The following is a 17,989-nucleotide window of genomic DNA, read 5'->3' as shown; positions in this document are numbered from 1 at the left end:
GACAGTTAACCAACTGAACCACCCAGGCGACCTCATACTGTAATTTTTAAGCAAAACGGGGCAAGGGAAATATCTGGGTAAACCTCTAACTGGGAGTCAATTTTTTAAGAGCTCAGTGGTATCTTCCTGTGATAGATTACTAAAAAATCTTCCTGTGTCAAAAACTAGGGCTTTCCCCTAAAAAAAAAAAAAAAGTGAACTGAGATTCTAGGAAAGTCTGGAATAACAAATGGAGACTGGTCGACCTAAAAATATATCTAGCTACAGTAACTGAGCAAGACACTGGCATTAGTTCTCAAAATCTGCCTCCCTCACATGCCTGCCCCAGTTCCCCTCAGAGCAGCCTCTCCTAGGGGACCAGACACTGGGTGTCAGCCGCTATATGGGACATAATTCAACTGTCAAGTACACATTCAGTAACATTCACAGAGGCCAAGGACAACAAGCACGTGGATGTACTTTTTTTCTTTTTAAAGAATACAACAGTCATATGGTCAAAAACTAAAACCACATAGAAGGATATAAAATGAAAAGTAAGAGGCCCAGGCTCCCCTGCTCTCCTTCACAGATGTGATACTGATTAAGTTTCTTGTGCAAATATCTTATTTCTGAAATGTTACTAATGTGACAGGAATATTATACAGAATATGTTTCTTATCTATAAAGCTTAAGTCTTCCAGAGCCTTAAGGTCATACTGTATGACCTTTATCAGAAACTGAGGTTAAATTCAGGTCCCAAATACAGAAACTTAAAATTTTCTTGCAATCTAAAATAGATTTCAGACCTAAATAGGTTCAACTTTTTTTTAACAAAAAATTCACACATTGTACCTTTTTTTTTAAAGATTTTATTTATTTATTTGAGAGAGAGAATGAGAGAGAGAGAGAGAGAGAGCACGAGAGGGGGGAGGGTCAGAGGGAGAAGCAGACTCCCTGCTGAGCAGGGAGCCCGATGCGGTACTCGATCCCGGGACTCCAGGATCATGACCTGAGCCTAAGGCAGTCGCTTAACCAACCGAGCCACCCAGGTGCACATTGTACCTTTTAAGTCAGATTTTCTTTCTTTCTATCCATGGCAAAACAAACTTCAAAGATTTATACAAATACCAAAAGTTGGCAGTCACTTGGAAACAATCATTAACTAGATTAATCCATTCAGAAAATGCACTGAATACACTCAAGATTAAAATGAAACAGTGACACAAATATGATGCCTCGACAAATAAATCAACGGTTCTTGGTAAAACTCCCAATACCGAAGAGAGATTTAAAAACAAATGCCCTGCGAATTTGCCTGTAACGAGGTCTCAGCTGATCCTCAGATAATAAGGTTAAGAATGACATCACTGTAACTGGCAGGGGTGGTGGGGAGGTTGAAATAACCTGGGAATTGCAAGGGTGTGGGAAGTAATCCAACTAATAGCAACACCGAAAATATGTAATCTCACAACAAAATGAGTACTGATTTGGAAAATTAATGTCTGTGGGCATTTTCTTCCCCAAAGGGGGAGCAGAGCGAATGTGGGAAATTAATTTTCAGCAGTATTCCTAGGACCTAAGGCAACTACACGTCTGGAGCTACTGAACTCTCCAAAGCCTCAGTATCAACAAGCTCTTCACATGGTCATTGTCCTAATATTTGAAACTGAAAAACGGATGCAACCTTGCCATAGCCAACAAATTCAAATTCTTACTAATCAACCTCTGGTTCTTCATATCCCGTCCCTATCTGAGCCCTTTCCAAAGATGCAAACAAGCTGCCCCTTGTGCAAGTGAAGCTCACCTGGGCTCAAGAGGCGGCGAGCGCCCAGGGCTCCTGTCTCAGGGCAGGAGATGGCAGGTGATCGGAAAGGCAGCCGAGGCAGGACTTCTGTCGCCCCCGTCCGCAGTCTGCTGGGCTGCTTTTCAACTGGAAGGGGCTGGCGCCCTAACACCTCAGACTGAACAGTGAGCTGGTAAAGAACACCCCTGACAGCAGAGGGAAGGAGCCTGCAGACCTGAGGAAGGGTTGGCCAGGCGGCTCTTCTCTCATCTTCGATGTTCTCGAGGACAAGCTTCCTCTAAGGTGAGCCAAGTTCAGCGGCTCCTTCTGACCTAGAGCAACTATGTGCCGCTCTGGGAGTTTCTAGCCATCTAACCGGATTCTCCTCACTCAGCTCTCGCCCCAACAGCGCTCGGCGCCCCTGTATGGGAAGCTCCTAGGGAAGCAGATGAAACTCATTAGGACATAGCCCATCAAAGGCAACACAAGGGTTCCAGCAGCTGTGTACGGGGCCCTGCCCGCCACTGAGGCAAAGGCCACAGAAGAAATATTTTTACCACAGAGGGCTGCACAGTCATTGTCCTCTTTGACTCTGTCCTCTCTCTAGCTCTCTGCCCTGACAGCCTCAGTCTGTCTTCACCATGTTTCATCTCCCAGAGGCACGAGTACTTCTTTTTAGCTTATTTTTGTGATTTCTCCAACCAACCATGCAATCAGGCCTGTTGGGATAGAGGGTAAGACCAATTGAACAATCCTCTGGATAGCTGAGAAATGGCTGCTGGGCTTTTCAGTTTCATGAGGCAGTTAGGCCGGCTGTGTCCTCTATGCTGGGTCCTCTTCATCCATCGCCACGTCATCCGTGTTTTTCTTCTGTTCAGCCTCTGGCCCTGCAGGCAGAATGCTTGTGACGGTGTGGAGGAGGGCTTCGATCTGCTCCTCTGTGAGCCGTTCTTCACTCTCTTCTACCATCTGCAGAAGAAAACCTCTAAGGGTTACAGATGAGCTGCACAGGCGGAGTCCCCCTCACCTTCCCCACCCATGTTGTTCCCAGTCCGCTGGCCTCTGGCATGCCGAGCTCGGGGCCTGGCTCCAGAGCCCCCTCGGGTCTCTGGGTCCTCTCCAAACTGGCTCCAAGGGAGGCAAAAGCCAGCTCCAATTCCTATGCGACTGCTCAAAATGGGTTGGGGCAAAAAGCAAGTTGCAGGTTAGCATTTTTCTTCAAAGAAATAGAAAACCCAGGGGCACCTGGGTGGCTCAGTCTTTAATCGTCTGCTCAGGTCATTTTCCCCGGGTCTTGGGATCAAGCCCCACATCGGGCTCCCTGCCCCGCGGGAAGCCTGCTTCTCCCTCTCCCACTCCCCCTGCTTGTGTTCCCTCTCTCGCTGTCTCTCTCTGTGTCAAAAAATAAATAAAAATCTTAAAAAAAAAAAAGAAGGGACGCCTGGGTGGCTCAGTCGGTTAGGCGTCTGCCTTCAGCTCGGGTCATGATCCCGGGGTCCTGGGATCGAGTCCCGCATCGGGCTCCCTGCTCCGCGGGGAGCCTGCTTCTCCCTCTGCCTCTGCCTCTCTCTCTCTATCTCTCATGAATAAATAAATAAAATCTTTAAAAAAAAAAAAAAAAAAAAAAGAAAAGAAAACCCTACCAGTTCTATACCCATCCACGTGCACACACAAATATGTTGTATGTGCAAAGAAAACTCACCTCTGGGGAGTGAAATGGCACTTTACATACTTTTGTATTTCACAAGCACAGCTGTAACTCACGAATTAGATCAACAACTCATCTGACGATTGCTCACTGCGTGCCAAGTGGTTTATCTATTTTTCCCTCATCCCCACCCCTGCCCCCCACTAACAGCTCTTTAGGGAGCTCATGTGCCTGACTGCACACAGCACTTCATATCTGTTATTTCTTTTAACCCTCACAACAATCCTGGCAAAGGACAGAATGAGAATCCAAGCCAGGCCTGCCCAACACTAACACCAACGAACAATCTAACACACATCATGTGGTCCTGGTCATTTCCTGGAAATGTGGGGCAAGAGTCTGATGAGTGATCGCTGGAAAATGATCCCCCGATGCCTCACTAAATTAGGTCCACTTAAAGCCCAGTCTAACAAGTCCTGGAAATCTACACATGGATCTAGTTCTTGATACATTAATGAATACATAGTCAACAATGTTTTGTTTTTTTTAAAGATTTTGTTTATTTATTTGACAGAGAGCGCCAGAGAGCACAAGCAGGGGGAATGGCAGAGGGAGAGGGAGAAGCAGGCTCCCCACTGAGCAGGGAGCCCGACGCGGGGCTCGATCCCAGGACTCTGGGATCATGACCTGAGCCGAAGGCAGACGCTTAACCATCTGAGCCACCCGGGCGCCCCGTCAACAATGTTTTTAAGGGTAATATACAGGCAGGCAAATTACTTACCCATGTTCACTTAGTGACACCAGCCATCTATCACAAACAGCTAAAGGTGTCCAGGGTTCTGTTTTGTGGCATTTCCCACAGCAATCTCTGAAATCTGGCAACTAAGACCAAGAGGAATTCCACAAAGAAATCCTATCAGATTTAAGTAAAACAAGATGACAGGCTAGGCTTACAACCCTGAAGAGGATTTCAGTCTGACTGCCTCACTTTACAGACAACAGTAGAGAAGCTCATTAAGTCAGGTGATGTGGCCAAGATCACATCACAAACTCCTGGCAAACCATCCGTCTCTTCATTCACCTAGGTCCAAAAATGTTTCTACAACCAGAGAATAATCCTGAGTGTTCTAGGGTGGAGAAGCTCCTGAGTGAACCAACAGGGCTACTTCCTATCATGCTGTGAAATAAAATGACCATTTCCTAAAGATTCAAAGGCTCCGTAAAATGTAACCTCTACTGAACAAGAAATAATCCTCAAAAACCCATTTTTTAAAACCAGACATGCAAAATTAGGGTGTGTAAAAGGAAGTAATCTAACATAGACTGCCTCCAAAATATGAAGGAGTTGGAAAGGGGTATATCCGATTTGATTATTTAATCCTAAGAAAAGATGATCTCCATTTGAGAGAGGAATGTCTCCAAATACATGAACTGGCACGTGCAGTTGATTATGAACTGTTTCCTGACTCAGGGGAAGTGGGAAAGGAGATTCAGACTAGTCTCAGGACAATGACAACCTCCCACCAGTATTTGCACAGGGGCTTTCCCAGAATCACTGCCACCAGAGCTTCTCAAGCATGCGGTCCATAAAGTCAGGCCAATTTAGAGATGAGTAAGTGCAGGCTCAGCATTATGAAGAAAACCTGATGTGGGTCTCACAGCAAGTAGTGTAAGGTCTTTTGACTTTGGATTCCAGCTCTTTCTAGAACACCATACCTCTATTCTTTCCTCTCGCAGAGATGCAGACTAGAGTCCACTGGTTTGAAAGAATTTAGTTATATGACTTCTGAGAGGCCTTCATTTTTATTTTTTTATTTTTATTTTTCGTTAAGATTTTATTTATTTCTTTGACAGAGAGAGAAGCAGCGAGAGAGGGAACACAAGCAGGGGGAGTGGGAGAGGGAGAAGCAGGCTTCCCGCGGAGCAGGGAGCCCGATGCGGGGCTCCATCCCAGGACCCTGGGATCATGACCTGAGCCGAAGGCAGGCGCTTAACGACTGAGCCACCCAGGTGCCCCGAGAGGCCTTCATTTTTAGAACACCAAATATAGAAGACTTGAACAGGCCACCTTCTTGCATTCTGATCTCTGGGTCTGGCAGATGCAACAATGATCAGGCGTCAGCTATATGTGTTCATGGCAAGAAGAAGCTTCCATCAGCACACAACCCTCAGGGTCAGAAACTTTGCTTTTCAAACTAACATTCCCAGTCACAGCAAGAAAACAACTTCATTACGCAAAATGAACACATATACACAAAAAAGAAACTTTTCAGAAACCAAAAACTTACTAACCCCTCTTGGATCAAGGCAAAATGATACTAACTGTATTACTCTTCACCTTTTCTTCCCAACACAGAAGAAACTGAGCCCAAATAAAGAAACGTAAAGCACCAACTCAATGTTCTCAAACACCCAATGTTTCAAGTTGTTTGGAATATAAGGGCGAATGAAATGTAAAAATCCCAAGTATTTGCAGATGTGTCAACAATAAATTTTTATCACATACAAAGGCCATATCAATTCCTAGGGGCTGTCAAACTGGGCTGCTAATACTCCAAAAATGGTTTTTTCTCATTCTAAGCCATCAAGGCTAACTTCCTACTTTATCCAAAACAACAAAACAACTCAAACCTAATAACTATGGACACTTCTAGCTATCTGACCCAGAATGGTTCACTTAATCTCTGTAAATTTCAATTTTCTCTAATGTAAAATGAAAGTAATGCCTACAGTAAGGACTAAATGAGAACATATAGTGTTTTGTAAGCCATAAAACTCTACCTAATCCAAGACATTTTATAATCACTAACTTTTTTTTTTTTAAAGATTTTATTTACTTGACAGAGAGAGAGACAGTGAGAGAGGGAACACAAGCGGGGGAGTGGGAGAGGGAGAAGCAGGCTTCCCGCCGAGCAGGGAGCCCGATGCGGGGCTCGATCCCAGGATCCTGGGATCATGACCTGAGCTGAAGGCAGACGCTTTAACGACTGAGCCACCCAGGCGCCCCAATAATCACTAACTTATAACAGACATATATGGTAGTGCTGTTCAGGACAGTGACTTGTGAGGTCATGAGGTTCACTGTCCTGTCTTCAGGCCAGAGAGCTCACAAACTGACCCGAATGAATACACAACAGAGAGTGGCAGAAATCACAGAAGCTGGTGGCCTCCTCATTTCCTCAGACTGAGGCTCACAACAAATCATGGCTGAGGTATAAGTAAAAGAAGCTACAGCCTCCAAAACTGAACACTAATAAATGCTGGATGCTGAAAATACTTCTGGGACACGGGGAGAATAAATGGCTGTACGGTTAATGCAGGGAAACTCTCAAGTCCTCTGTACTTCAAACCTGTGTGAAAACCTCATTTCTTATCCCTCTCTTGGGAGAAGAGATACTGCGACAAGCCTTGGTAAATGTTTTGCTACCCTTTGTAGCCAAATCCCAGGCTGGGGAAAATCTGACTATAAAATGGTCCGACTGCTGGGAAACAACATACACAGTATTTATCAAGACCTACTACTCACCTGTGAAAAGGAGAAAAAGAACAGTCTCAGGGGACGCCACACATATCTTTCTTCTCTCTATGCAAAGCACATGGCTTGGAGGAAAGTAAGGCTTTGAGTGAGACAGACCCAACTAGCCACTCACTAGCAAAGACTATGGTGAAGGCATCGAAGGTGACATATACAAAGCCCACCACATATAGTGGGCACTCTTAATAGCAGCTAATCGTACCGTAATGATAGAGCTTTCTACGGGCTCTGGGATGAGGTCACGCTAATCCTCATCTCCTCTCTCCATCTGTCATTAAGCCATGAATAACATATGTTGCTGATTAAAGTTGGAGGAGACAGGACATGTGATCTTTAACCCAGAGGGACATGGATTAGTTTCTTGCTGATTTGTTTTTTCTTTTCTAAGCTGAATCTCCAACACAGTTGAAAGCATCAGAATAAGGGTTCAAAAAAAAGGGATCTCTAGCCTGAAGCCCAGTTCCCCCAGAAAATCACCCTTTATGGGAGGAATTTTTCTAATTTAATTTTGGGTGCATTCTGAAGGACAGAAACAACACTGGGAAGACAATAAAAGTTTTAGTCAAAAATTAAGTGCCCGTGAACCTTTAAAAAAGGGTCCTTTTTAAAGCAACTCTAAACATCATAGGTATTTTTGGCTACTTTCTTCCACAAATTTCTGAAGGAACTTTGACAAAGGATAAGTATTTCTAAAACTGACTTTGCAAACTCCTTAATTCTCATTTTGTTAATTCTCCAATCAGTTTTCTTACTGTCAGTTAAATGGCCTGCCTAATATTTGGAGCTTAACAGTGTTGTCTGCCCTCTGCAGCAGAGGGAAACTGCCCCAGGACACCAACACAGCAACTGCTCAGTTTGTCTCACTGGGCCTCATTTTCATATTCTCCTTAGACCATGTGTGGCTTCTACTCTGGCTGCCTCGCACAATTCTAAAGCTTTACGCTGCGATTGCTGTGTAGACTGTGCAATGAGAAGAATCCACTGAATGGTGGTATGCACGGAAACAAGATGATCGAGTCTGTGGTTTTAGAACGTGAACGCTGACCGCGGTGGAGAAGGTGGACTGGACGAGCCAGACTGAGGCAGGGATGTCGAGAGAGGACAACCGCGAGAGCCACACTGAGAAATGACAGAAATGAACACAGTGCAGCAGGGAGAGTAGAGAGAACAAGGGAAGACAGAAGCAACAGAACCTGGGGACTAATGCATCTGAGATCAAAGGCAGAGAATGACTTCCAGGTGTCTGGCTTGGGAGACTGGGCCAGGAGGCTGAGTGAGAAAGAGAGCATGGGGGGAAGTGCATTTGTGCTCTGTGAGCCAAGAACAAAAACAGGAAGAGTAGGGTCGAAGGGTGGGAGTCGGGGAGGAGAAATTCTGCCAGAGTCATGGTGAGTCTACTGTCTTCATGCAACATCTGGTTGGCAATAACCCCTACAGGAAAGCAATGGCCAGAATGGGGCAGGACATCAAGGGAGACAAAGAGCTGCTGAGACGCAGGCCCAAACCCTAAGGAAGGAACTAAATTTCCTCTAGTCTTCTACTTTCTCTAAGTCCATACTAACTAGGATTAAACTGGTGAGGTCTCCTTTCACTGACGAAATGGGGGTAGTCGGGCAGTCTTTTCAAGAAACGGCAGTTCCAGCCTTGTCTGTTCTCAGTCTTTATTACCCTTCCTCCCTCTCAGATCCAGAAACCAATCCCCTCACGTTCAAGCCTCCTTCACTCACCAGCTGGATCTCAACAGCAGTCATAGGCCTGTGATTCAGCAGCTGAAGCTTTTCGGCTCTGTCAAAAGAAAAGTACAAAGCATTTGAAACTCTTATTCCCTTCAGAATCCTGAGTCTTGACCAAGCTGTTTAGAGAACACTGGGTCAGATAACAAATGGGAGAACCAGCTGGAACATGGCCTTCAGTTTCTTCAACTGTAAAATGAGAGAATGGGAATAGGAGAGCCTATGTCAGAGACTCTTAGAGGGTACAAATGTGCATTAGAATCCTAAAAACAACAGAGGTATGGATTAAAAGAAATATAACAAATAGTAGAGGTGCAGTGTTAATAAATTTTATCTGAAAAATATGAAGAAAATAACACTTTCTTAATCCAGATTATAGAAAGTAAAGATTAATAAAATAATCTTGGTTGGTTGGTATCACTTAGACATGGCTGAGAATTCCTTTTTGAGATTAATATTAAACGTCAGATTTTGACTTGTTATCTTCGAAACAAAAACCAGGACTAGAAGGGGGTAGGGGGCTCATGTATAGAGGTATAAGACACAGTCCTCTGCCCACAGAGTTCACAATCCAGTTGGGGAAAGAAGATAAATACAAGCAAATTTTAACAAACATGCAAGTAACAGTTGAAGGCAATAATTATCACCTGTCACAAGGTAATATCTAGCTCATTGCTAAAGGGGTGGCTGAAATGTGTGGACTCTCCAAGGTGATACAGGACTTAAAAGAAAAAAAGAACATATTCAGTTACCACCCCTGTGCAGGTGACAATTTCTAAGTTTCCCCTCTCAGTCTGACCTGGGAGCTCCAGATTCATCTTTCAGTTCAACTCAGTAAATATTTGTTGAGCTTAAAGACATTCTGAAACAAACAGATGAATGAGCCACAGGCCCACAGCCGCATCTGGAGAAGCAGCACATGAGCCAGTCTCCCTATGCCTCGGTCTCACCATCTGTAAAACCGGAATGATAACAGAACTTAATATCTCACCAGGGGGTTAGGAGGGATGAACATCTTTCCATTTATAGTGCCAGCAGCTACCATTTATTGCTCACTTCCCATATGGCAGGCACATTGAACCCTCAGACTTAATCAACGCTGAGATGGTAAATAACTTGCCCAAGGTTACACAGCTAGTAAATGGCAGAGCTGGGACTTGGCCATCAAAGCTTCAAAGCTCATGTTCTTAACCATCTGCTTCTAGTATTCAGTATTCAAAATGATGACTGTCACAAAGCTATTTCTCCACAAATGGCAGTCATCAGGAAGGCACTTGTAATTAAGTTCTACTCCTCATAATCCCCCAAACATTTACTCTAGACTCAAAGATGACTTCACAGAGGAGGAAACCCTTGCACTGGGCCCTGAAGGGTTTTCAGGGCAAAACGATGGAGGAATGGACAGGCAGAGCAGGAACAGCCTAAGTAAAAGACCAGAAGAACAAAAATTACGGAGTTTTAGGAAATGGTTGCATGAGAGGCTGAGTCATCAGGACAAGACCACACGGGCTCCAACTACAAGGCTGCACGTGACTCTGCGGACACCTAAAAGCAACCAAGGAAAGGAGTGATATGCTCTCAGGTAAGAAAAAATGAGGCAGGGCTGGCAATGAGAGGCTGGACATGTGAAATGCTCCTGGTCACCCTCAGGTATAGTCAACAGGACCTGACGCCTCAGCTGGGTGGGGACAGGGTGAAGGAAGAGAAGAGTCAGGGCTCAGTGTCAGGTTTTCAGCCTGTTTGGGAAAAATATATTACTTGAAATCTGAATTCGAGTTTGTGGTGCTTCTGGAACAACGAAGAGATCTCTGTTCAGCCATTCGTCTAGTTTTAGTTTTAGTTCTAGTGTGACCTAGAACTAAAGAAAAAGACCAGAGCTGGATGTGTTAGCAAGGAGTTTTACAAAACCATGGGAGTGGATATCACAGTCCACAGACCAACTACAGAGTAAGTGAAGACCCAGGACAGGGCACCATAAAGCACCTCCAGTCAGGGGTCTGAGAGAGAAGGTGGTGAAGGAGGAGCAAAAAGAGGCAAAGAAAACCTAGGAGAGTGGTGTTAGGGAAATCAAGAGAGGAAAAGCTCTGGGAAGAGGGTATTAGCAACAATGTCATGCTGAAGGGCGGGAAAGTAGGTTGACAGTATAGAAGTCACTGGATTTGCCAAAAAAGAGGGCACCAGTGGCCTGTGCAAGTAGTTTGGTGGGATGACAGTGATGGTGACAACTGGATTGTGGGGACTGGGGATTGACTGTGCAGAAAATAACCTTTATTTTTTCTGTAATGTAGTGTCACCACTTTATTAAAGTCTTCAAAACAGTCTTTATTCTACATTTTGAGTATAAAAAATCCACAAGTGCGCCACAGTGCAAAGAGAAACATACAACAGAGAATTTCCATAATAATTAATGGCACAGCCAAACACCACACGTACAGAACACAACATTTAGATGAACTGAAATTATAAGATAAAGCCCAATTTCCGAAAACAAAAATCAAAGTACTAAGGATCCCAAACATTCTTAACCCTAATGAGATTTCACTGGACTCAAATCACTTGGAGGTGAGGCATTCACAATATGACCCCATTAACCCAGCTTAGGAATTCTTGGGAGCCATGAGTGGCTGCATCAGGCAGGCTGACAACACATGGCAACCAAATTTTGATGTGAAAATTCCCCTTTATTTGACTCTAAAGTTTTTTGACTTTTGAAAGGCATCCTTTTTTTTTTTTTTTTTAAAGATTTTATTTATTTATTTGAGAGAGAGAGAGAGAGAGAGAGAGAGAAACAGCATGAGAGGGGATAGGGTCAGAGGGAGAAGAAGGCTCTCCGCCGAGCCGGGAGCCCGATGTGGGACTCGATCCCAGAACCCTGGGATCATGACCTGAGCCGAAGGCAGTCGCTTAACCAACTGAGCCACCCAGGCGCCCTGAAAGGCATCCTTTTGAAAGGCTTTTGAAAGGCATCCTCCTCACTGCCCCTCAGATTTTAAACAAACTTGTTTTCAGTACAGTTTGTATTGATGTTCTTTGTTCAACTGAACCCCAGTTTTTCCGGCACCAAAGCAAATTTAGGTTTGGCTCATGTCTGATGAAACAACCTATGAGGAGGGTCTAAGAGGCAGATGCAAAAGCAGAAGCAATGGGGTCTGTGCTTAGGGTACCGAAGGGGTTTCAGAGGATCTTTGTGAAAGACTAGTTAAAAGACAGCACGCGGGGAGATGTGCAAGGAGAGAAGGAAGTTAGTCTGACTGGCCTGTCCCGCAACTCTGATTCAATGGAGAATGTCGGGAGGGAATAGAAGACAGGGTTTGAGGGTGGGACATGGGGCAAAGGATGGAAAGGCAAAGTCAGACAACTAAAGCGTTTTACTTATGACATGTACTATAAATCAAAGACTTAAAGGAGACTAAAGACCAATCAGAGTCATTTGGCAACTTTAATTCTTAGGAAGAAGAAAGTTCCCTCCAAGCCTAATTTGATATTTCATTACTAAAAGCAAAGACCAGTGTGGTATAGTATAATTCTGGAGGAATTTAAGGAAGATCCTTAGGGCTGCTTCGCCTACATTAGTTTATGAATGGCTACCTCCCCTACATCAAAATGCTTCAGGGAGATACTGATTACCATAATATGGTGTCTCATTAAATTTGAAAAGTGTCCAAAAGTTTGGGCACCAGAAAGACCCCACAAGAGGTGTCTGAAGTGAAACGTGAGGTTGGCAGGACGAAAGCAGCTGAACTGTGACAGTGCCGAAGGTACGTGATGTCCTTCCCAGCACTGGTGGTCTGGTTCCTCACCAGATCCTGGAGCTACCATCTAAGCCACCCATGAAGAGGTTCCCCTTCCACTGGGTTCCAAGGACACTGGCTTCCTGCGTGACTGTAGGCTGAGCAGCCCTGGGAAGGCATCCTGGGGGTGGAGGAGGAGCGCTGCCAGTAGCCCCAGCTCTGAATCTGGTACCTGCAAAACACCCTCCTTCCACCAGCACTGCTGAACCAGGTGGACAGATGGAACCAAGTGGATAAGAAGCCACGGGGATTGTGGAGCCTAAAGGGCCAAAAGCCACAGTCTAGGCCCTGGGAAGATACAGCGAGGTGCGAGGGAAAGCAGCTGATGTGGCAGGGACTGGGGCAGCCTGTGGATGCATCAAGCTCAAGCAACAGAGCTCTGAGTGGGCAGATGGAGCATCAGCACAGGCGGAGCCCGAGAAGACACGAGGCCTGAGGGTACACTGGACGCCCGCAAGGCTGCACACGGTAGACTGGCCGTGTTAGATACGGACCTTGCCTGCTCACAGTGGTTATGAGTCTGGTTCTGCTCAGCATCACAGACCCAAATAACCTCTTGACAGGTAGAAGTAAAAGAGCAATTACAGCCTGAGGAGGGTAGGTTCTGGAGGGACACTGGAGCATGTTGGCCAGCTAAGGAGATAAGCTGAGGAAAGACTGAAATTATAGGGGAGAAAGGGAAAAAGACCCTCAGAAAAACAAAAGTCCAAAGTTTCAGCAAAGAGGCTCATCATGTTCCACTGAGACCACAGCAATGTGGCGGGGGCGGGCGGGGGGAGCAAATCTGAAGGGATATGAAGGGAAAGGAGTTCATTTTGGATAATTTTCTCAGTGAAGCAGAAGTGAAGTTACCATCTGGGAGGTTAGGATGGGACCAGGAATAAGACCAGCAAGCAGGTTTGTTTGTTTGTGAGAGAGAGAAAAGGAGAGGGAGGAGCCCATTGCTGGGCTCAATCCCAGGATCCTGAGATCCTTTTTTTTTTTTTTTAAGATTTTTATTTATTTGTCAGAGAGCGCACAAGCAGGGGGAGTTGCAGGCAGAGGGAGAGACACCCTACTGAGCAAGGAGCCTGACACAAGACTCGACCCCAGGACCCTGAGATCTTGACCTGAACCGAAATCAGATGCTTAACCAACTGAGCCAGCCAGGCGCCCCCAAAGCAGTTTTAAAGATCCAACTGAGCTGGAAAATATGAACCCTCATTCTAAATAAAATTATTTATTTTAACCATCATTACCCAACAGTATGAATAAAGAATAGAGAAAGAGCAGGAATAGAGAAAAAATATAGCTGAATAAATGAGCATCTCTGCTACAAATCAATCAAACAATGGAACTCAGTTCATTGACCGGTCATTATCCTGCTAGGCTCTGAACTGTTGGAAATGTTCCTACACTTAAACAAAAGGATCTTGAAAGTCTTCTAGCAACAAAAACACTCACAGCTGCTCCCTCAAAAAGCCCACTTGGAGTCAAACCAGCCAAGTTCTCTGCTTCCACATTCAAGGAGCTGAGCACTGCAGGAGCAAAATCACAGAACCACACTCACTGCAGGCTCTGGTTTGAGGGGGCGGAGATTACAAACATTCCCCTCACTTCATAATCAAGCCTATTTTTATTGTCTCTACTATCTCCCCTTTACTTTTCAACTCACTGCACTTTAGATCCTGCCCCAACCGATCACCAAAACTCTTCTTGGCATAGGGCCCAGTGGACAACTTTAGTGGATGTTTCTCTGTCCTGTTCGACCCTGTCTCTGTGATATCTGACACTGTTGATCACTCCTCCTTAAAACTATCTACCCCTGCAGCTTCCACAACACCATTCTTTCCTGATTCTCTGATCCGACTAGTCCTTCATCTCTTTCCAGGCTTATTCTTCTGCTGCTTGCTTCTGTAGCATTCCCATGGTGCCATCTTTCACCTTCTGACCCCCCTTACTGAGTTCCTCATCCAAACCTCACAATCTCATCCGCTACTATAGGTTTCAGGCAAGAAGTCCATGTTTTCATGCTATGTGACCTAAGCTCCAGATCTCTGTAACCAACTGCCGCCTAGATATCTCCTCCTAAACACCTCAGACACACTTCAAGTTCAACACATCCCAAAGTGATCTGACTATCCTTTCCTACACACCAGCTCCATTCTCTCAACTTCTCATCTTGGTAAAGAGGCAAACACCCAGGCCAGAAACCTGAGGGTCATCCTTGACTCCTCCCTCTTACCCACTGCCAGTATCAAGTCACTGAGAATTAATAACTGTTTCTTTTTTTAAAGACTGTTTTTTTTTCAGGATATCCATCCCCTCCTCACCATTTCTATAAGCCATAATTCTTCTTGGTTAGAGGACAATGGCCTCTATCCCCAGGGGTCTGCCACTTTTTAAACCTACTTTCACTTACAAATAAAGTATCTTTTAAAAGATGAAAATCTGGCCACCTCATTATCCTGCTTGTAATCCTCTCATTGTCCCCACAGGTTTTGATATGAATTTGAATTTCCTTAGTTCAGTCTCCAGAACACCCTGAAATCTGGTATTTGTCAATCTCTCTAGGTTCGTATGCCTTTGCTTTCCCTATGCACTTATATCCCAATTAAACGAAACTAAACACTGCACAGAGAAGCATCAGGCTACTTCTTGATTCTGCGCCTTAGCACATCCTGTTCCCTCTGCTCAGAGAGAACAAACTCACCTGCACCTGGCTGACTCTTCCTTTACATTAAAACCCAGTGTCAACCTCCCAGAGACAAAATGATATACTCAAATTCTGACACTTCAGTGTCTCTCTACTATGACCCTCCTACCATAGCACTTACATTGTATTCATCTTTGTATCCCCCAAATAGAGACAAAGCTGGAGGATAGATTAAAGAAAGAGTTAGGCAGGACTGACTTTCAGGAAAAGTACAAAGAGACAACTGTTGAACACTGAGGAGACCTGGGGCAGGATTCCATGCTCTGAAAGCAGACAGGGTAACCACACGCCAGATAGTAGGGAAACCTGAAAACCCATCCATCTTCTCTGAGCTTTGCTGGCTCTAGAAGTACATCCCAAATATGGTGCCAAATCCCAAGAGTAATCTGTGTACAGAAGAGTCCCTTTTAGGGACTCAAAGTTATTCACAAACCTATCTAAGCTGGGTCTCAAAGGCAGGTCCTCTATTCCTGGCAAACATAGTTGTACACCTTAGGGAGGAGATCTCAGGATGAGAGCCGGGGCTGTAAGCCAGGCTGCAGCTCTTAAGAACTAAATGCCTCAAGCAAAAATTAAATGATTAAAGAACCAAATGCTTTGGGGAATGAACATACTATAGAAAAATAACAGGACTTAAGTGTTCAAGTGCCTTCGAGTTGAGTCTCAATACTACCATTTTGCTGAATAAAGCTATGAAGTTCCTATTATACCTCAAGGACCTAATTTAAGCAAATTAATAAAGTTCCAGTTTGCACCATGAGAACTGGACCATTTAAGGGCTATTATCTTGAATCTTCTCTCCCTGGGAGGATGCTAGAGAAAATCTTTCTTAGGGGATATGTAGATATAAGGATTAAAGAGCACTCCAGCAGTTTCTGTTATAAATGTGATTCTTGTCTTTTATCGCACTGGCTAGTACAAGATGGTCCAGGTCTTGATGGCATATTGCAAGCAGCCCCTGGATCATAGGTACCGAGGCCAAGGAAAGCCAATGGGCTGCAATGGAGAAGCCAGGCCTCAACAGAGAAAGAAGCCTGCCAGCCCCCTCTACTGGTTGTTTGTAGAACAACACCGCCTGCAGCTTTTGCTTCTGGCAGTCATGGACAACCTATGTAAAAACCCTGGCACATGATCTGTTCCAGAAATCAACCATTTAATGAAAAATAGGCACCAAAAAGTCACAAAGAAATTACAAATCCTCAAATTTAGGATCACAAATGGAAAAAAGGAACTTCTCTGAATATTACAATCTGCTTTAAATTTACATAGATTATGGCCAATTATTAATCAGCTTGTAAGACCATTCTCATTTGTGGGTTTCTTTCTTTTTTTTTTTAAATTAAACTCTGTGCCCAACGTGGGGCTTGCACCCACAACCCCAAGATCAAGAGTCTCATGCTCTACTGACTGAACCAGCCAGACACCCCATTTGTGTGTTTCTCGAATGGTAGCCAGGTGCATATCTGTAGCAGAAAACATGTAGGGATTGGGAAGCAATACACCAGACCAGACAAATACTAAGAGCTCTTAAAAACCAACTATTAGGACTTGTGTTGTACGTAAGATAAGAGTGAGACCACTAAAGCCAATCTTTCTGCTGACTGCAACAAACCGCCCCCAGGACTAAATACAAAAGGAATAACCTGAGGACTCTGAATATAAAAGGACTGAAAAGTATATAAAAGTAGGTGGACTGGGGAGGGAAATAAACCTGAAGAACTAGTTAGTGTGGGGGATGGATGTGAGTTTCTTTTGCTTTGTTTTCTCTTTTCTCTCACAGCTGTGATCCTCAGGCCACAGCAAGGCTACGGCAGGAGTTCCAACAGGCAGCTAAGACTCCCAACAGAAATTTCATCTTTCCAGCCAGAAGACTGGGAAAAGGGGCCCCTGAGACCTGGAAATCTGGATGAAACTCACAGCTCAAGGGCAGCTCCCCAGGGAGCCCTGGCAGTGAGTGTAGCCATAAAGAGAGTCTTGGTGGTCCAGAGTGCCAAGTAATATCTTTTTTCCACTTTTCCCTCCTTGCTTTGCCCCAAGGGGCACCAGTAACAACCGTACATGTGGGCAGCTAAATCTTTGAAAGAAATCCAGTACTTGTGGCCAGAGAACCAAAAGTGGGGGCTCAAGTGGGTCAAAGAGTAAAGGGGCAACCCCAGAGAGGTGGGCTAGAGGAGGAGATTCCCCTAAATTTGAGCATCAATCAGCACAAACCCTAGGTTCAGCTTGAGCTACTCATGTGCAGAACAGCCCCCAAACAACAAAAACCAAACCGACTCAGCAAACACACCGAGAAATGAACATGTTAGACCACCACTCCAGTCTCATTTGCAAAAAAGATCCAAAGATGCAGATCAAAGGTTTTAAAAACTAAACTGACATTGAAATCTTGCCCATGGAAGGCAAGAGACTTGAGGTGTGAACCTAACTGGGTTGACTGACTGCTAAAAGAAACAAACAAAAAAAGCAACATTAACCAGAGGCTTTTAACAGGATCCAGAGTCTAGGGGCGCCTGGGTGGCTCAGTTGGTTAAGCGACTGCCTTCGGCTCAGGTCATGATCCTGGAGTCCCGGGATCGAGTCCGGCATCGGGCTCCCTGCTCAGCGGGGAGTCTGCTTCTCCCTCTGACCCTCTTCCCTCTCATGCTCTCTGTCTCTCTTTCTCTCAAATAAATAAATAAAATCTTAAAAAAAAAAAAAAGACTCGATATTGATAAGATATCATTTCTCCCCAAAAACTGATCTATAGATGTAATGAAATCCCAAACAGCAGGATCTGTTCTAGATCCTGATTAAAAAATTTACAATAAGGGGTGCCTGGGGGGCTC

General features: G+C 44.7%; 1 protein-coding gene and 1 pseudogene across 5 annotated transcripts in view; both read right to left on the bottom strand.

Moving 5' to 3' along the window:
- Nucleotides 1-1,014: 1,014 nt before the first annotated feature.
- LOC110589872 (CGRP receptor component) overlaps nucleotides 1,015-17,989 on the bottom strand; it is a 46,160-nt gene continuing 29,185 nt past the window's right edge. For all 5 annotated transcript variants that reach the window (XM_021700512.1, XM_044915691.1, XM_044915692.1 and 2 more), the window contains 2 exons: nucleotides 8,673-8,730; nucleotides 1,015-2,731 (listed from right to left, as the gene is read on the bottom strand). In XM_021700512.1, the coding sequence (XP_021556187.1) occupies nucleotides 2,585-2,731; nucleotides 8,673-8,730 (205 nt within the window). In that variant the 3' untranslated portion in view covers nucleotides 1,015-2,584. The remainder of the gene's footprint in view (nucleotides 2,732-8,672; nucleotides 8,731-17,989) is intronic.
- Nucleotides 12,475-13,093, bottom strand: LOC110589774 (annotated as a pseudogene).

This window comes from Neomonachus schauinslandi, chromosome 5, assembly GCF_002201575.2.
Source record: "Neomonachus schauinslandi chromosome 5, ASM220157v2, whole genome shotgun sequence".
In the NCBI taxonomy this organism is placed as follows: Eukaryota; Metazoa; Chordata; class Mammalia; order Carnivora; family Phocidae; genus Neomonachus; species Neomonachus schauinslandi.
This window is presented reverse-complemented; position numbering and strand designations above follow the sequence as displayed.